The sequence below is a fragment of the Ambystoma mexicanum genome, chromosome 6q (assembly GCF_040938575.1).
Source record: "Ambystoma mexicanum isolate Mex_15411 chromosome 6q, UKY_AmexF1_1, whole genome shotgun sequence".
In the NCBI taxonomy this organism is placed as follows: Eukaryota; Metazoa; Chordata; class Amphibia; order Caudata; family Ambystomatidae; genus Ambystoma; species Ambystoma mexicanum.
The window spans coordinates 990,242,074-990,263,159 of NC_090937.1; the positions used below are offsets into that span (position 1 = coordinate 990,242,074).

At 40.4% G+C, this 21,086-nt stretch overlaps 1 protein-coding gene across 2 annotated transcripts in view; it reads right to left on the minus strand.

Moving 5' to 3' along the window:
• LRP2BP (LRP2 binding protein) overlaps positions 1-21,086 on the minus strand; it is a 376,290-nt gene that overhangs the window by 76,803 nt on the left and 278,401 nt on the right. For both annotated transcript variants that reach the window (XM_069631511.1, XM_069631512.1), the window contains exons 7-8: positions 16,926-17,149; positions 15,191-15,356 (exon numbers count right to left, since the gene is read on the minus strand). In XM_069631511.1, the coding sequence (XP_069487612.1) occupies positions 15,191-15,356; positions 16,926-17,149 (390 nt within the window). The remainder of the gene's footprint in view (positions 1-15,190; positions 15,357-16,925; positions 17,150-21,086) is intronic.

The following is a 21,086-nucleotide window of genomic DNA, read 5'->3' on the forward strand; positions in this document are numbered from 1 at the left end:
TCGACGGAACCTTCGTCGACGGCGTCGACGGAACCTTCGAGGAAGGTTTGGAGGTCATAGTCCTGCTCGAGGGTTCGAAACGCGCTCGAGAGGTTTCTTTCGCCGGGTACTGCGACTCGCGGCGTTTTTGACCTTCGGGTCTTTCGACCAGAGCATCGCTCTCGGCAGTCTTCGAGGGGGTCGAGGCCGCTTTCTCGAAGACGCTCATCATATTCTTTCGGAATTCCTCCCATTCAGCCCGGGAACTATGTTTCGTGGGGCAAGGGATTCTTTTTGGCGAAACAGAGGAAGAGGAAGACGGAGAAGGGGATCTTCGATGTCTCCTCTTCGAGTGCTTCGATCTCGAGGAGTGATGAGACCCACTCCGAGACCTGGAGCGCGAATGGTGACGAGGAGACGAATGTCTCGACTTCGTCGACGAAGAAGAAGCTTTAAAAGTCTTACCTTTCTCCAGCTTCCCCCTACGCTCCTTCAGGGCCTTAGCTGTCATGGACATACAGTCCTCGCATTCCGAACAATGGTGTTCAGCTCCCAAGCACCACAGACAAATTCTGTGAGGATCGGTCAACGACATCTTTTTCCCACAATCTCGACATTTTTTGAAGCCGGATCGAGGAGTTGTCGGTTCCGACGAGGAAGCCATCGAGTACGGATCGAATAACTCGAGGTAAATAGGATTAATCTGACTAAGAACTGAGCAACGGTATTCCGAGGCACTGAGTAAGCGCGGAAAAACGGAACTGAGCAACGGACGCTGCGCGCGGCCTTTATAGGCAGGATGACGTCGAACGTCGATACGGCGGCTGTCGAGGGACATCGACTCGAAGGACGTCGACGCGCAGCGCCCTCTAGAGAAAAAATTTTCCGAGGCCAGCAGAGCTGGAAGGAGATATCTAAGATGAGGAATACGTCGGAGGACACAATCCCTTCGAAAATGCCTTACTGCCTTTCAAGTCTCTTTGAGATTCTGCTTTAATGATCAAGTTTAATCAAAAATTAAGAATTAGCTTTTCCCGGAGAAATTTTTATGTGTAAGTACGTAAAATTCCCGTTTTTATTAAAGTCTTAATACGTGCTCTCACCCAATAATAACATGTCATGAGACTAGCAAGTATCCTTGGGTAATATCTGAGTGGAAATACATTACAATGAGACTACGACTAATTGCACCTATTATGTTGCACTTCCGACAAACGAAAAACCTCTTTAAAGCTGAGCGGTACTACAGGTACTGTCGGGACTATGTTACAATGGGCTAACACTACAAGAATGACACCATTTCACTGTCACTGTTGAGACCTGTGACAGTCGTATTGAAATAACAGATAGCTCGTGCTTCAGCTTGTCTTAGAGCTTTTAACCTATCCCCACCCCTTTTGTTCAGAGTCACTTGTTGTAGACCAATAAATTTGATCTCGGATTTGTTATGCAGTTGATGCACCTGCTGCCAATGATCGGCTAGTGGGATTGATGAGTCCTGGCTACCAATTTTCGCCAGATGCTCACGTATTCTGATTCTCAAGTCTCTCTTCGTGCTCCCTATATACAATTTCTTGCATACACAAACAATACTGTAAACAACTAATTTAGTCTTACAATTTATCCCTTGTTTAATTGACCAATGCTTGCCGTTAATGTCTTCGAATTCAGTAGTTTGCTCATATGCATATTTACATTGTGGGCAAGTACCACATTTTCTGAAACCAAATTCTTTTTTGTTTAGCCATGTACCTCGACTGTCCCTTGCTGTGTCCGGCAGAAGGGATGGACTGAGAATAGACTTAAGTGTACTGGCTCTTTTATACGTTAAACGTGGATGGTCACCCACGAAATCGCTAATGTGATCATCCAGTTTCAGCAGGTACCAATGTCTTTTCAATATTTTCTGAATTCTCTGGTGATCAGAACAGTATTGAGTGATGAAACGTATTGCCCTGTTCGAATCTGGATTAACCTTGGGTCGGCATCCCAACGTGTCTTGTTGATTCATCAGTCTGGTTTTCTTGTATGCAGTTCTTATGGATTTCTGAAGAAATCCATAAGATGGATTTCTGAAGAAATCCATAAGATTGCCGACCCAAGGCATTTTCTATGGGCGTAAGAACCATTTAGCAATGGCGGCCTACGAACAGACAATGGCAGTTATAATTGCGCGAATGACGGTGGACGTTTCGCAATGTGCCGTCAGACATGGATCACCATGGCGACGCTTCACGCGTTGCCATGGCTACTGTGAACAACTTAGTTATCAAAATGGTGTATGCAGACGGCGCTGTATCTCTGCCGACGCGTGTTATTTTTCAGTCCGTAGGAATCAGGTAAGTGTGAGCAACTCTCGATGGACCGCTTGCATCCAACGGTCAAGGTAGAGCATAGTATGGTAATAATGTTGGTTTTTACTAACACGTAATCCAACATGGTTTTAGGATTCGATGTGTGATTTGACACTATATTAGCTTGGTGTTGGGGTTTCTACTTAGCCCAACGCACTTGATGAGGGATTTCAGTTATAGTGCATGGACACTTTTGGACTAAGAAACAAGTTGAATTGCAATGCTTAGTACGTATGTCACAGAGGAGAGAGGTTAACTACGTCCACTTTAAGAATTAGTGTCCAGCTGATATCCATATCACCAGAGATCTGATCCTATATTAACTTGATTTCAGACTTCCTATTGGGGATTATAGCCAGTTATTACTACAGGGACAACAGTCCTATGGATATATTACAAGACATTAAGGGTAAGCATACCTGCTCGAAATATCATTGGGATAATATGTCGGTCAGTTGACCGTTATGGACCAATTACCCTTGAACCGAGTTATTGATTATGTTTTCAATTTTTCTTCCCTTTGTTCTGTCTTTTTTATGTCTTTGATTTTGGAATAATGTGCATACATAATGTGTTTTTCTCCACACCCTTGAATCCTCCCTCTCACCAATCCTTGGTTTTCTGTCATCTTATCATTTTATTTTTACTTTTATTGTGATGTATACACGCGTGTTGCGGCATGATGGAATAATGCCTGCGCAATATGATTTCATAATTGGTTTTGTACTGATATTATGTTTGTATTGAAATCATACATAATTTTGCTAAACTATGTAACACACTTCTGATGTTTTGCTGTGAAATTATAAGTAGCCCAGATTTGAAAAAGGCTCAGCAGAGCCGAAACATGTTATCGTTTATGGGCTTTTGCTCAAGAAGAGTGAATATGTGACATAATTAAACATACACACATTTCTGATGGTGCTGAGTCCTGGAGTCTCTTCTATTTTACACTTTTTATGGTGACGGTTAGGTTTTATTACCGTCCGGATCCAGTGACCTGCGACATCCGTAATCTCATCCTATGCTTGAAGACACAGCATTATATGGCCAATTCAATACTGATATTTATATAAGGGATTGTGAGGTGTCGCCCTACAGAGCCACTTTTTCCAAAGCCATTTTCTTCCGTTTGGTTTTAAACACACTACACGGTAATATGTGTCTCTATTTGGTTCAGAGCCTCGCCATTTCATATTAACCTAATAGTTGGCCTGCCGAATATGGTGTTTTCAGGGCTCCTATCACGGGCGAATTTCTGAATGTTCAGGCTTTCCTAGAAATGTCTTCAAGGTAGCTAGTATGTTGAGCACATAAATAAGTTTATGCAGTGCCAGTATTCCAACACAGGCATGATACAAAATAATATACTTAGAGAAATAAATAGTTAAAGAGATCAAAGTAGCAAGCCATCAGCAATATGCTACAATAGGAATATATGTCGATACACATGCAGTGTCAGTTTGGACAACGGACATTACATGAATCAATATATAATGAAAAGTCAATGACTTCTGGGACAGAATGAGTGACTGATCAGTAAAATGTGAATGTAAAATAAATGCTGAGGAAGATTATACAACATAGTGAACCAACTATAGACAGCTTTCCGATTAAAAAAATCTTTGTTTTCTTTGTTTTCTTGACAGAGTACTGGCAGTAGTCAAGAAATAAGAAAATAAACAGAAGAAAGACATTAGTAGTGGTTGGATGTAGAAAAGAAGGTAAATATAACTACTAACACACACTGTATGGCTCTACAGTAAAGGTTTCGCCCCTAAAAACAATAGAATAACAGATGGTGGATCGGATGTGTATGTCTTATAAGAAGCAAGAAAATATTGTTGGCGCGCTTGATTCTACCATAAGAAGAAGTCATATATATAAAAAATTGCCCTACACATGCGTAAATAGGAAAGAGGTTAGTGTTGAGCTATGTTTTTTAGCTCTGATTCGTCCTTGTTGTTTGTGTCTTTCACAGTTCTCGACACAAGGAAAAAGTGTTTTGAAAAACGATAAAACCCACATCCACAATTAGAAATGTTATGTCCTGATGAAGGCCCAGTTGGTGATCAACTGAGAATGTCTTGTTGGACAGACATGTTTCATATTAGGGGCCGAAACACTATGTGCCGACCTACAGTCTGACTAGATATACACAGTAGTCAGTTTTCCTATTTGGTTGATTCATTCATGCCCACAATGTGCCGTCTCTCTGTACAAGATAAAAATTCGAGTAACATTGAGAATGAGTTTTAGAAAACATCCAGAGACCATGATCTGAAAACCCCAGTTTTGGTACATGAGAGATGTCACGTGTGGTTGGTTCTATTTTGTGTTTTCAGTAGAACCATACTTTTGTTGTGGTATTAAAATAAGAGAATATTGACACTATCTGTATACTAACCCCACAGTGTGATTAGTTTTAAATGTGTCGGGTGTATATGCAAATTGGCAAGTGGACGTTACCCATAATGTGTTTCATTGTTATGCGAACAGTTTTTTATAACTAAGAATGAATTATTAAACTGTATTTAACAGATTTCTGGTGTGTTTGCTAATATTAAAAGCATGGAAAAGGGAGGGGTAGCCTGTGTCCTTTTCTCTGTTCTCGATTGTATTGCCTCTTCCCCTCACCACACAGGCCCCCGTTATCAAACAAGGTGGGAAGTACCCATAGTATATTCTATGTGAAAATCATTATCAAAAAGGCACATGTAAACATTAAGTAGTACAGTGGAGAGCACAGGCAATAGGAGGTGAGGGGGACTACAATATTTTGCAATATAGTTGTTGCTTCCCTCCAACAAGTAAGGATTTCAGCCAGCATCTGTCAAGTGCACTGTATTCTGAAGGTCGTTGTCAATAAATCAGCCGACCTTGAATGGTTCACAGCATCAAATGCTCAAATAGTTAGAGCACTAAAGTATTCCTCCATTATCCTGGTTTTGCTCTTTCAATAACTATTCACTCGGCTCCATTCTGTGTATGAGCAGAATTTATATTGATAGAGGTGCAGATGTTGCTTGTGTGCAAAATACCTATTTTGTGACCAGTTTTCCAGGACTTTGGAGTTGCATGAAATGTACAATGTAGGCTTATAATTCACTAATTGAGCTGCGTCACTGAGAGCTTCTCAGGTAGGACTGAACCACTACATGCTTCAGGGCCTAACTACCAGACTTTGTGGTCAGGTTTGACGACCTATGCTTGTAAACCATGGGTCGTGTGCTCCAGGCAAGCTTTGATTCCAGCCATTTCACATGAGCCGTAAGTGGAGGCTACAGACTATGTTGGTACCATGACCTGCTCCATATCTTCTGGATTAAATGAAGATCAGATGCAGTTCCTTGGAGTATGAGCAGTGTCTAGGCTCAAGTCACACATTTATTTAGCATTCAGCCATTGTGTAAAAGCATGTTAAAAAAACTAAAAAAAGGTTGTATACCCAAAATAACGCAGTGTATTTGTAAAGCTTCCCTAGGTCTGCAGTCGTCTACTGTAAAAAAAAAGATAATCTTTGCAAAGCTCTTGTGACTCCAGTGTGGTGGAATTAATACTGACTGTATTATTTTAAATGTGTTGTGTCATTGTAAGCCTCTGCTTTCAGGGTTGAAAAGTTAACAGTTATAGCTCCGAGTATAGCCCTCTACAACATCTGGCACCACACCTTATCAGCTGTCTACTTTGTCCACAAATCTACCCGATGTCCCTTAATCAATTTAAAAACCTTTTGTTTGTGCTTTGTAGAGTTCAATTTGAGCATTCTTTTTGTTACCATTTTCAAGGGTCTCAAGCAATCCTACAAATCAAAAGCTGGCCTGGTGTTTACATCTGGTAGATCCTGTAGATTAACCATGTTTTACGCCAGACACACCCTCGATGCTCTCAGAGTGATCAGCTTACAATTGCATGCCCAGGGTTTTGCCAAGGGCAACCCATCAGATAGTCTTATGGCAGGACCTGGACAAAAGGATAACGATTCTAACAACAATGTTTAGGCTCCATGTTATGACCAGGTACAAAGTCTGACCTGCTATGCGCATGCTCTGAGTGTTAAACTGGAAAAAGCTATAAATTGTTCACAAAAGTAAAAAAGATCAGATGGTCAGGCCATTGCTGGAAGTTGGTAGCAGTCTGGCCATCAGGTAGTCAAATAAACATACAATGCTAGGCAAGGAATGACTGTCATCCATCACACGGGAGGGAGAATAAATCACTTGACATATGGTTACAGATGAGAGCTTCAAGCATCCTATCCCATGATAGGACCACCAAGAAAACAAAGGTCACAAGCTATGGGACAGCACACAATGTTCGTTTAAAGTGACTCCCACGGCTATAATGCGTACATAGACACAGAACATATTATGGGATTTAGCCAACATTCAACCATTCACACTAACATCTGTTAGTGTGCTATTCCTTTGCTGGCAGTGCGTTTCCCAATACATCTATTGATTTTACTCCACTGTCTGCATTTGTAGGGGACCATGCTGCATCTCACAGTAGAGATGGGTGCTGTAGGGAGAATGTCTTTCCACGCAGGTTGACAGAGGAGACCACCACCATCTCCTAGTTTCCAATGTAACCAATAACACCCAGTTTAAAGATGCCATACCAATGTGAAAAGTAGCTGAATAGGTCGTGGACACTGCAGCAGAAGGGGCATTCCCAGCTTGTAAGTTGAGGTTGGGAATGCAGGCATCCTGGCATTGGTGAGCGACAAAAATCTGCAACATCTCAAACTGATCCAGAAAGTCCTATTCAGAGTGTTTAATCTCCCACGAATGGGAAAGCAGTTGAGCAAATAATGTTCAGTGAAAGCGAAATGTCAAAGGTGGCTAAAAGGGTTGAGTAACCCATTAAATTTGTATTTCAATTACGAAATCAGGGGTATGCGTTTGGAGCAGCGGTCTGCAACCTTTGGCTCATCAGATGTTTTGGACAACAAATCCCACCAGTCTGAGCCAGGATAGACAATGGTGAGCCTCCTCCGAAGGATTGAAAAATGGGCTACTAACGAAAAGGTTTATTCATTGTCTCAATTCGGTTTGGGAAAGGGTATTGGTACACTAGCAGGAGGAATGTATCTCCTTGCTGCAAGAATTGGATTGGCAAAAGGGCGCAAGTCCGGTATATTTGGCGAGCATGGATCTGTCCCTCGCCTTCGATAGAGTGAATCGAATTACTCTATGGAAGAAGTTGGCCTTAATGGCACTCCCGAATGACATCTTGGATACCCTGATCCATTTACATGAAGGATCAATGATCCAAGTCAGCTTGAGCAACGACGGGCGGCTTTCAGAGCCAATCAAGACATTGAATGGACTCCGACAGGGGTGTATTTTTGCCCAGACATTATACAATCTATATACATCTGATATAGGCCCAGCACTCGAGAACGCTGCATTTATACAACCAAATTTAGAAGGCAAGAAATTCTGCTGGTGCTCATACGCTGATGACTTTCTGTTATTTGATAGATCACCGGTAGGACTCCAGCGTATGTTAGGGGCATTTGCTAACTATATGACAAATAACGGCCTAGTGGCCAACCCATTAAAATCACACATTCTATGCTTCAGCGGAAAAAGATCTTCAATCTCCAAAAGCTGGTACTTGGACAAATCCAAATTAGTTATTAAAAATGCAATGATTTATTTGGGTTTCTTTGTAAATGCAAAAGCAAATAGTGCTCAAATATTAAATCACTATCTATCAAAAGTCAAAGTTTGTAGCACCCAACTGCGAGTAGTGGACCACAAATTCAGAGGATTTTCTTACACTCCTGCCATGAGATTTTATAAATTAAAAGCTTCACCGAAAATAAGTATGGGAGTGAAATCCCTTTCATTATGGGTAAACTGGATGTGAGCAGGCTAGAGTCAACTTTGCTCAGAAAATCTATCTCCTGCTTACCCAATTGCGTCCCAATAGTAGCGATCCGTTACGAATTTGGACTCCAATTCTTCAAAAGTATTGTGGAGTGGAAATGCTTACAATTATTTTGGAATTTAATTGTACAAACAGAAAACAATCTGTATAATGATCTCTCAGTAAGGTTGAAGCAAGGTAGTCCGAAATCAAAATTTCTATTGAAATTGATGGAAATATGGAACACATTGCTGGCAGGTGTATCTTTGATAACACCTATGGTGAATCCAAAAAAAAAGTAAAACAGCTTTTACAAAATATTGATTGGGCAATGACAGTCCAAAAACAAACCCAATTCAAGCTATATGCTCATATGGTCTTGTACTATAACTATATGGGGCCTATGGAACTATACTTGTATCTTTTTCTCAATAGAGGGTGGAGAAACTGTTTCTTAAGATTCAGACTCAATGTCATGCTCTCAGGAGAAATCGTCGCTGTAAGAACAAAAACAGTGAGCTCCATAATAACCTGCAGACACTGCAATGTAGATGCGTTGTTGCTTGAGTGCCCCACTTTATTGTCAAGGAGATTGTCTTATTTTTCTAGATTTGTATCAGATGTATCTAATGTGGATCTAGAACCAGTCTGGAAATGGATATTATTCGATAAGCAAGTTCCGCTGCAATTGGCAGTAATCAGATTCTTGAAAGACGATGTGATTCATCATAAAATGGTTATATAAGTGGACAGTCTTTTTGTAGTTATATTAATTACACGTCTAAAAGTCATGAATCTTCTCTTTAAGTTATGAAGTTTGTACTCTGAGTATTTTGTATATTTTGATATCTTGAATTGTTAAACTGTTTATATGGAGGATTTTAGCTTGTCTGCTATGATACAGTTTGTATGACATTGCAACTAAATATTAATATATTAGAATGATTTTAAATAATGTAGTTCGATATTATTAGTTAATCGCGAAGTACCAGGAAGTACCTCTTGGCCTCGGCACGCTGATCCCTTGATCCTGGACACTGCACTACTACTGTTCGAGATATCCATTTGGATGAACTTTTGCTTGGACTAACGCATGCTATCAGTGAAGCCACGCCTACTTACCAACTCCGCCTATTTAATTGGTGGCTCATGCGCACCAGCGCACGAAGTACCAGGAAGTACCTCTTGGCCTTGGCACGCTGATCCCTTGATCGACCTTGATCTGAATGATTCTGTATTTTCAAATAAAATGCTACCTGAAAAAGTATCTCAATCCCCGATGATGTTCACTGAGGCATCGCAGTCAACAATTGAAACTGTTTCCTCTATTTCAGTTATAGAAAGTAGTAGGATACAAACCACCACACATGGTACAAATATATCAGTATGTGTACGCCACACAGAAACTTGAATAGATGTTGCTATGCATGCTATAAACTTGGCTACCCAAACACTGGGGAATATATATCAAACAGTGGACAAATGATTAAGAAATCGAGAGACGTTAATGAAGCAAGTGTTAGCAGCTTGTGAGATGACAAAGCTTGAAGTGAAGCAACTTATAACAGCTGTCGTGCCGCTCAGAGCCATCTCACGCTCTGTAACATGCCAAACCGACAAAGATGTAAAACGAAGACCAGTTGGAATAATCCCGATGAGAAATGACGGGCAAAATGGGCTCACGTCTGTTTTACCTTGCATCGACTCGATTATCTATGACCCATTATCAAATCGTAATCCACATTCGCAGCAGTTGAGCACAGAAATGCATATTGAACCAGTTGTGGGTTCTCAAAAGAATTATTATCCCATGTTTACTACTGCCACTGCGCATTCCAGTAAAAACGTAACGTCACCAAGTGCAGAGGGAACCCAACAACCTATAAATAAGGAAAATTAAAAAAAACCAAAAACAAAATAAATGCTAAGATCCTTGATGGTAAACTATCTAAAAACAAAGCTAGTGCAAAGCACACGGGAGGCTTGTCAACAAAGCAATTCTTTAAATCGATAACTTTACCAAATAAAAATAATAATAAGGTGATGGCCTCCCAGGCAATCAAGGAAAAGTATTTGATGCAAATGCACACTAAAAAGAGAATGGGTTCTCTGAATTTTCAGGCTGCACATCCATTAAACTATCCCCCATTAGATGAACTACTCAAGATGGTGACGCAACTGATCTCAACACCTCCTAGCCATGTTGGCGATGTTGCAGATAATAGTAATCTTGCTCAAGGTAAGGTGCAGACTAGTAATCCAAAGAAGGTACCGGATAATAGTCAAAACAAAGACGCAATAAGACAGGCGGTTGATGCGTACATGTCTGGCCGCTCACAACTGCCTATTGAGGTCCCAAAGATAGCATGCAATCACGCTCAGCCAGTACCTGTAACTGGTTCCGCTTGTAATGAGAATATGATCACTCAGAAATTACATTCGGAGGGAGGTGACCCTAAAACAGCTTCAAAGTCAAAAGAAGTTCAGAACACACTTGAGATAGGGCTTGAATCATCTGGTCAGAATGAATGCCCCTGTGATAAGATCATAGGCGTGAGCGGAGGATACCCTGCCCATGAGTGATCTTTCAGGGGTGGTCATTCGGCTGATAGAGTGCGCCTTGGGAAATCTCAAATTTGGCAATTCCCTTAACCCACGACTGGGTGAAACAGAAAAACCTCAGATTGAAACATCGAAAAAAGTGATACCTGACAAAGTTAAATCCTGCTCCATACTCCTTAATACTAGCGTGCAATCCAGCTCCCTGCACTCAATATGATCTAAATCGCAGGGCTGTGATGGCAATTTTTTCAGAAATTCAACAGTTGGAAGACATTGTGTCGGCCGACGTGCTCTAGTTGAATTCATCAACGAAAACAATCTAAATGCAGTAAAAATATGGGTACACTCCAGAGTTGTGCAGAATCTGATATGGAAGGCAAAGGATTCTTTGTTCAAACTAAGTTTTGATTTAAGCGTTGATCACTCCAATACGCAACTGGCCGTAACTACCTGCAATAACAGCCATTTAAATATCGTAACAGCCGCTAAAGGAGCTCATGCAACACCCACAGACACGCAATGTGGCTGTCACTGCAATGTACAGCAGAGATAATTAGATTCATCATCAAGTTCCCATATCCTTTCCCTTGTTAGTTGGAATTCGAGAGGACACAAGCACTTGGTAAACAACTATCAACAACATTTCATTAACTACGATGTCCTCTTGCAAGAGACGTGGCTAATTGTCCCGCCCATTTTGGGAAGGATATGAAGTGTACTTGAATGCTATCGAATCAGCAGTGGGAAGACCAATGTCAGGGCTTATAATTGCTGTGAAAAGGCATTGTGGCTTAACCTCAACATTGTGGGCGGCCCCTAACAAATTTATGATGTTAGCTAAAGTTGAGACGCAAAATGCTGGTTACGCTGTCTTGAATGTGCATTGGAATACTGCAGTCTTGAGTGATGAATGCTTCTTTAAAGACTTGAATCTCCTATTAGATCTGGAATTGGAAGAACAGCACATCAAATTCCTCATACTTGCTAGTGGTTTGAATTTGAGGTGTATGGATGACATCAGTAGACCCAACGATCAGAGATTAATGTGTTGGAAAAATCTGTATATCATAGAGGTTTTCATGTTCTTAATAGTGCCTTCTCATCAGACATCTCTCCTCTGCCAACCTGGCATAAAGGTCAATTGGCAACCACCATTGACTACATATATGTGAATAAGTCATTGTGGCCGGATGTGCAAAAATTAAAAGTCATTTCTTCAGATGCCAGTGATCACAACATGTTGGCAATGGAATGGGGTGCTCAGATGACCCTTAACTCGATCATTAAACAACCCAGAAAAGGATGTCTGGTGGTTAATACAGGTGGAAACCATCTCTGATGGTAAGAGGAAGCTTTAATTCATTTTATGGAGCTATTAGGAAAATCGAATATGCGGGAGGACTATGCACTAGAAAGTGTTGGCATTGTCTACAGCAATGCGATACAGGCCTTTCATCAAACAAAAATATTTGATAAGAAAAGGAAAAATCATATACATACATTTGATAACATAATTTGATTAAAGAAAACTATGTATTGCGCTGAATTCCTCCTGCCATCAGATCGGTAGAATCCAAAAAACTGCGTAACAACTACACGAACTGGATAAAAGGTCATAGGATGTTGCTCTATCAGCGAGATGGAGCGAATATGTTGAGCACTTTGGCCAGTAAAAACATATCCAAAATGTGGGCGGTAATGAATCAAGCAATGGGTCAACATCAGATTTGTTCACAGACTTCTGCAGTCAACCTGCATCTTTGGGTCACACATTTTAACCAACTATACGCAGCCCCTGCCCATATTACAAATGTAGATGAATTAAACATGCCAGTCGCCTTTGAATTGCTTTTTGACAAAGGCGACATATTGTGCTTCATAAAAACTGCCAGCAAATCCAAAGCTGTTGGCCCTAACGGGATATCAAATTTTGTTATGCAACAACACCCTGAGCTCTGGTCTACCATCTTATTTCATATATTCACTGCTGTTAATAATATGGACCTAGGCGATAACTGTCGCAATTTATAAGAAAGGTGATCGGCAAGTGCCTGACAGTTATCGCCCAATTTCATTACTGGATGCACCTGGAAAAATGTACTGCAGGATGATACTCAAAGAACTGAAGACTTGGGTCGAAAAAAATTCATTATTAGACTGTTTTCAGTCCGGTTTTGTAAAGGGATTAGGTACGATCCGCAACATATTTACAATTACCATGATTCAAGCCCACAAACTGACTCAAAAGTGCCCCTTATATCTGGTTTTTGTAGATTTCAGAGATGCATTTGACTCTGTTGATCGTTCGTCGCTGCTAATGAAATTAAAAAAAACACAACTGTCCTGACTTTCTATTAGCATTAATAACACTGTTTCATTCAAACACAACAACGCGTGTACGTGTCTCTATAGACGGAACTCTTTCACCAGCGATAGCAACGCACAGAGGTTTGAAACAAGGTTGTGCACTAGCCTCTTTTCTATTTAACTTCTACATCTTGGACATAGGTGACTCTCTGAGAGGTTGTGTTGGCGATCCCCCAAACATTGGAATACAACAAATCCCATACTTGTTATATGCGGACGACTTTGTCCTTTTGTCCCAGACTCCAATGGTTTTACAGAACATGTTAAATCAACTCGATGTATATGCTCAAGCTAACCATCTAAGCATAAACACTGACAAAACTCAAATAATGATTTGCAATCCTAGTCAGAAGGCCAAGATCCACAATCACAAATGGTATTTACAGCAGCATCAATTGGTCAATACATGTCAGTATAGATACCTTGGTGTGCCGATCCAACATAGAAAATCTCAAGCGAAGTACACGTGTGAAGTGAAAACAAAATTGTTATCTTTGGTGTCGCAAACCAAAATACTCTGTAAGAAATTTGGAAAATTATCTATGACACATACCATCTTTTTTTTATAAAATGAAAGTTACACCAATCTTGTTGTATGCAGTGGAAGCCACGATGCCGAAGAAGCGCAAGTTCTGGGACAATATCGAATCCATTTATTGGAAAAGAGTGCTGCAGTTACCGAATAGCACACATTTAGCGTTGATTCGGTATGAGTTGGGACTTACCTCACTCTACTCTCATGTAATCTGGAAGCAATGTGCTTTTTTTTTGGAAAGCACTAGAGGGCTTGGACAAACCTTCCATCCTGCAAACTGTAGTGTTCAGTCTAGCTTTGTCAAAAAATAATTTTCCAAGAATATGGCGGGAGCATGTTATTGATGCCATGAGTAATGCAACTGTAACCATACCACTTCTCATAGAAAACCCAGGTCGAGCGAAAATTAAGATTTTTCAGCATGATTGGGTAGAGAATATCACAAAGTGCATGTTGCACAAAGACTTTGATATCTTTCTGTTTGGTCACAAAAGGCACGGGGCAGTGGCAGCTTACTTGGAAAAGTATCCTTGTTCGACTCTTCATAGTAAATGCATGAGATTTAGGCTAAATTTGTGGCCCACTCGTGATATTTTGAATAGGACAGGAATGATAACTACTGAGCAAAATTACTGTCGCTATTGTTTGAATATGAAACAGGCTGAAACTCTGCAACATCTATTGGTAGACTGTGAAGCTGTGAGAAGTGTAAGAAGTAGGTGTTTTAAGGACAAACTAGTGTTTCAGAAACATGTGACCCAGTACCAAAAATGGCAAAAGTTTTTTTCTAACCCAAGAGTCGCAATACAGATTGCAATTGTACAGTTTTTGGACATTGTTTTACCACACTTAGCTTGTGACGAATAGTGTAATGGTAAACTATGTTTGTGTATGCATAGCAAAGTTGTAAAGGAAAAGGCTTAGAATGAAATTACTTTCGTAATGCGACAACCATATTGATATTGGGGATAAAACTTGACATATAGATGATGAAGTTTAGTGGAACAATAATGAAATGATAATTTTTGTTCAATTTGAAATGGTTGTATACTTTTTTCTGTTCATTTTATTTTTCCATTCCTTTTAAAATATCTGTGTATGAAATTTGATGAGAATTTTTAAACACCTATAATGTAATGTAATTGGTATTATAAAACATTTTGTATTGTTTATTTGAAAAGTTGATGTGTCAACTAAGCAAATTAATAATAATAATAAAAAAAAAACAATGGTGAGGAATCTTGGGAGTTTTAGTTCAAAACAGCTGGAGAGAAGAAGGTTGTGGACCTCTGGCTTAGAGTCGCGTGATTCTTATGCAAATGTTTTACCGAAATGGATCATAATGATGCCACATTTATACATTTGCTGGAAAACAAATTGGTCGTTTTTGTGAATGCCTCTTTGGGGTTCACAAAAGGTTAATACATCTGCACCATGTCTTGTGCCTTTTCAGCACATCCTGTTATACAAATCTACGCATACTTTTGATTACCATATTGTGAATCATGAGGCTTACCTTAGAATAATATTTGTGTGCTGTTGCCTGATCTTCTCTTACACCTAGGCCAAGCTGAAGACATCTGGCTAAGTAAAAGTTAGCAATGGCAGCACCTTTAGCTGTATATAAAGGGAGGCAATCTGTCACCTTAGCTACCATGGGGATGTTATCCAATGGCACAATCCTGTAATGAAAGAGCAGAATAAGGCTCTGTAAAATGAAACTCCTAGACTAAGTAAACCACAAGGTGCAATTATCAATGTTACACAATGAAATATTAAATTACCTTTACACGGTCTCTAATACTATTAGTACATCTCCAATTATCACCTGGAAACTGCTCTTGAACATATTCAATCATAAGCTTTAATGTGGTGTCATGTGTAAAGTGCACAGGGTCCTAGATGAAACTAACCACACGTGCCATTTGGTAGGTGACAGTTTAAGACCCAGCATCTATGGCAAGATTGATGGCTAAGTGTACTTCTTTCCGACCCGACTCAGAGATACCCTGTTACTACAAGTCCAGCCTGTAGACCAGAGTTCTACTATGAAGCTCAGAGCTCTTCTTAGGTGATCTGCATAGGAGCCTGATTCTAGGTTTTACTCTTCTTTTTTGGGGATGTATACAGCACTACAGACTTCTTAACAGCAGTCTCAGAATACAAGGGACTGCTGGAGGAAGACAAGGGGAAGTTGCAGGGAGGTCCGTTCCGAAATCGATTGCAATCACCATTGCAGTGGACAGAAGATGGCACAGTCTGTTGGCATGAACTGTGCTTATGTGTCCATTGGTTGTGGGGAGAGGTGGCAAAGACTTGCTGTAGATGAGACCATGGATGGTCAACACGTAAACAGGTGTTGGGGCTAAGCATCTCACCAGTTTGATGCACCAACGTGCTGGGGTATAAGCATCCTACAGCTATAGCAATGTAATTCGATGGAAGCTCAATCAGAATTCCACAATTGGACCATGGCAGTCTTGTGAAATTAGATCTGTTCACTGTACGTTTGACAGAAGCGGATGGCCTTTAATTCCTTCTGGAATCTGAGATGCCTTCTGCTCACAGCTGTAGTTTTAGGGCATTACAGAGAGTAGAGCCCAGAGTGCTTAAAAATCTGCCACCAAATCTCGTATTATTTGGATTGATGTGTGGTAAGTTCGGGTCGGCCAATCTCTGGTGGGATGATAGGGCAAGAACGACATGGAGAGGTAACCCGTGAGGGATTGATTTGTGAATAGACTTAGGGTCTTAAAATTAGCCTTCTATTATATTGGGAGTAAAGCATCAATGCTGGCATTCTGAGGTCCCAATAATGAAGGCTGAATACAACCTGCCTGCCACCCTTCCCGAAAAAGGAGGAATACACGAGAGTAGTAAACCAGTTTATAAATTGGGGGAATACACAACAATAGTCAGACGATAAGCGCAGTATGTTTAAGCTAAACTTAAAGCATTATATGGAGTTTAACAAACTTTAGAGTACATTCTATGTTTACTTAATATAACTATTTAAACCATCAATCCATAGGTCCAACACAAATGGACAATAAGAAAACAGAAAAAATAGAAGTTATGACAAACAGTTTAATTCAAATTAACTTTTACTTATGATAAAATGGCATACTTTATAGAAAAATAATTTTCGTTTCATATTAAAATTCTTTGGACAGGTCACGAGGGAAAGGCTTCTCTTTTGCAATTATATACATTTAAAATAACATGAAATGATAGCATGTGTAAGTACTTACAGTTTGGCAAGTTCTGCAGCTTTTCTGTACATCTTTCGAGCATAGTAAAACTTCACAAGATAGCCCTGGGCATAGACATTTCCGCGTGCCGCGGCTTCCTTCAGGCACTCTATGGCAGATGCTATATTCTTCCTTATGCCGTAGCCATGCAGATACATAACACCAAGGGCCGCCTGGGACTCCAGATTGCCATTACCGCAGGCCTCCGAATGCCAAAAGAATGCCTATAGGAAAAAGCAGTTCCCGTTAGCAGCACTCTGCTACGAATAAAAACCTGTTCAGGTTATACATCATTCAGCAATGCCTATGCAAATCTCAAGTTGCCCGAGGTCACTGATGGCCAAGTGGCATGATGTGTTATTACTAAGGCTTCCAGTTTTCCGTTTTTACTGATTTTTATACATAAACGCAGAGGGAAATCAATGTGCTTTCTGTCTGTATTTATTTATAAAAATTTAAAAAAACAGAAAAACAGGGCTTTCTGTCTGGTTCTCTATGATGTCAATCATGCATCACAGGCCAATCATATTGCAGATTGGCGGCATGGAGAGTGTAAACGTTGTTTAAAAGTAGCATTAAGGTTCTTCAAATTGCTGACAGCATATAGCTTAAGGAAGCAGCAGTCACAGGAGCAACCATTTGTTGTTATGGAAAACTAAGCTAGCATTTCTTTTCCTTTATAGATGCATGTGTACTTTAATACATGATTTTTTTTATTAGAATACATTCAGAAAAATACTGGTTGCGAATTATCTTTTTATATGACAAAAAATAAATCTGGATAAATACAGACGGAAATGGCAGAAAAATAAACACCATAAAACCAGAAGCTTGAGTTATTATCATTCCGTGTTCTCAAAATAGACCTAAGAAAGAACAAAACTGCGTTTTGAAAGAACAAAACACTATGTTGACAGGCTATCTGCAAGTATTCATCATGTCATTACTAATTTGTACTGCTGTGATCTTTGGCCTTGAATTACACTTGCCGAATACAACATGTTGATCTATTGTTTATTACAATATCTCCCTGTTGAAGTGCATACATTAAAAAAACTAAAAAAAAACAAAAAATGTAATGGAAATGTGAAAAAGCTCAGTCTATGCTTTTGTTTTGTTGGTGAGAGGCTATCAGTTGTTCTGCCCTAAGAAATAGCATGTGTGAGCCTCTCTCTGCCATTCCAGAAGTGTGCTCAACATAAGCAAACCAGACCAACCATCCCTCAAAAGAAGCATTCTGCTCAAACAGCTGGGCCACGTTCCTACTGCACTTGAGTAGTAGTAAATCATTTTTATTCGGCCGTAGCCTTAACATATGAAACGATAAAACATACAATATAAAAACACACAAAAGAAAGACACACCATCCCTAGCCCCAGTTATAAATCATTATGATCTAAAACTGTCCACCATAGCTTTAAAAAGCTGCTTTTACATAAATCTGGTATACAACTAATATTATCACAATTCATCAGGAGAAACATGGCTTCCGTGGTAGCCCTAACGTTTGTAAGTAAGAGTAAGACTCTGACACAGTGGCATCTTAAGTGTTGGTTACAGACTTTTATTTATCACAAAAGAGAAATGGATTTGGAGAAATCCCTTGCTCTAAAAGGGGTTTCCCTGCCTCAATAAATCTAAGGCACATCTGTGTCAGGGTGTGTTAACCGAAAAGCGTCCTCCGTCCTGTGTCCAAAATCCTAAGCTGACCCTTTACATGCTAAAAACTCAATGTAATGTGCAAATCGGATATTTCTGTAAGCTATACACCAGTAGCTTTCTTTAAAAGTTCCAAACAAAGTTCCAAGGTGCAGAAAAGAAAACCAATAAAGTTCCACCAGAAAAGGGGTCTTCCCTTTGCCTAAATTTCTCCTGGCAGTTCGAATGCCACTTTAACACATTCGAAGTTTACTTAAGGGGGATGATTCTTCCCTTGAGTCCTCTCTCATGCCAGGACTTTTCTGTTCACCATTTACTCTCCTTTGTATCCAGGTAAATAAAGCTTTTCATGCATTGGGTCACCAACCCTTTCTCAACAATGTTTGTAACAATTGTTGCAGTTCCGTTAATTGGGTTCTCTTGCGTTATCAACAGTACGCAGCATTTTCCCTAAAGCACCCTAGTATCCCACTTGCTTTCCCTGGGCTGACCAGTCTTAATCGGCGGTTTTGGCGTCCCTCGCTTCTCACTGTCTCCTTTGCTCTCGCCCCACTGCTGGAAGTGCGTTTTGTAAGCCCCTCGGTTCTTGATTTGCCTTCCCCGTCATTCAGCAGCTCCAGCTGCCCGTGCCAATTATGCAGCAGACTCCTCTTGGATCAACCTTTCTGAACGCCGTTCTCGTCAGCCTCCTCACTGCACCCTGCAGTCTGCTCTCCTCCCATGTCCCAACCACCATCAGGACAGGTCAGTCTCTCGTACTATTCAGCTGTGTAGGTTTTGATCGTCCAGACATTGATTAGCATTTTCCATTGACTAGAACGCAGGATGGGCTTTTCCTGCTTCTAGTCATCCTCATTACTCCATCCCTCTTTTTCGTCTTAGTATTATTGAAGTGGGGGGGTAAGTTTAAAAAAGGTTGATGGGTAGGATGACCTGGGAATTCTTTGTCTACAATACAATAAGCCATACAAGAATGTTGAAAAGGCCAATGGGCATCACTAAGAAATGCAGATGAAGGATTATGCCGATACAGTGTTTTTATTCGATCTCCCTGGAGTTTGCGATCCCCTACGTGGTCTTTCCGCAAATAGCCACCCAACCAGGTCGGAGTGGGTAGCTTCTACCTTTCCCTGACCACATAAGAGATGCTTCCCTCCAGGGAATCAGTGACGATGTTGCTAGATTCATCACATGTTATAATGGATAACATTTCTCCTAAACCAGAACCTCCTCAAATCAGTGAGAATATTACAACACCATAAAATGGTTTAAGTATTCCTCAAAATGTGATCCAAAAGCACAGGCCTTAATGCCTCGAAGTCAACTCTTCGAGCCCTTCAACGATAAGATATTCAGTCTAATAATAAGTATGATCCTCCCATGCTCGTGGTGGGGGGGGGGGGTTAAACATATTATGGCACTTTCACCAAGTACAAACGGCTGGGAAGCTGCACAATATTTCAAAGATGTTAAATTGCAGAACTGCTTCAACGTAGCAGCACGATCTAAACCTTTCGTCCTACTTTTAAGTACTGGCCTATTTTGGCTACCATTAAGGACCTGCTTATACTCAAAACCCCATTTCCTCATTAATTCTTCACCCTTTTTAAGCCATCAATATTTAGCCTGCGTTGATGACGACATTTTCCCTACTGCATTTGTAATATTAGGGTTTTAAGCAATTAAAAAGAAATCTAAAAATGTGAACTCGGCCACAAACTTCCAATTCAAGCCTCAATGCCTCACTACGCGTATGGGACAGGCTTGGGGAGTTGGTGTACCCCCATATTTCACTGCCTTAGAGAGCGAAAAGTGCACTTTATACTCAAGCATCTCCATTCTATTACTGCCAAACTTGTAATAAAATCCTAAGTCTGGCCTGCACCCTTTTTTGTTTTGTCACATACCAATGTAAGGTGTTCAGCTACAATTCTTAGAGAACACAAGGCCAAGATAACTATAGGAATCCTGGACTTATTAATGGACCACACATATTTTTGGACTTCCTTCCCAAAAACCACAATACTGGTTTCTGACAGGTTCAGATCTAGGCCATGCCTCAGGAATGTAGCTGCGTACAGCAGACTATGTTCTAGACCACTATAGGTGAGGTCTATTAATACCATGTCATCCGCATACAGTAAGGAGGGATAACTGACCCCTTTGAAAGCTGGTGGGTGTATTCGTGTTCAAGCATTTAGTGAATTAAAATCTGCAAGAAAAATAATAAATAATAATGGTGCTAATGGGCAACTCTGCTTGACTCCCTTGTTTGTACTAAAAGTAGTGTACAAACCATGTAAACCGGCACAATGGATCGAGGCATAGGTTTCCGAGAGCATGCCTACTATAAAATGTAAAAGCCCTTCAGGGATCCTCAACTTGTGCAATTTCCGCCAAAGAACCGCTCGGTCAAGGGAGTCAAAAGCTTTGGCCAGATCCAGAAAAGTAGCACAGTGTCTGGAACCTCTACATTAAGTCCTTCTTGGGAGCTGCTGAACC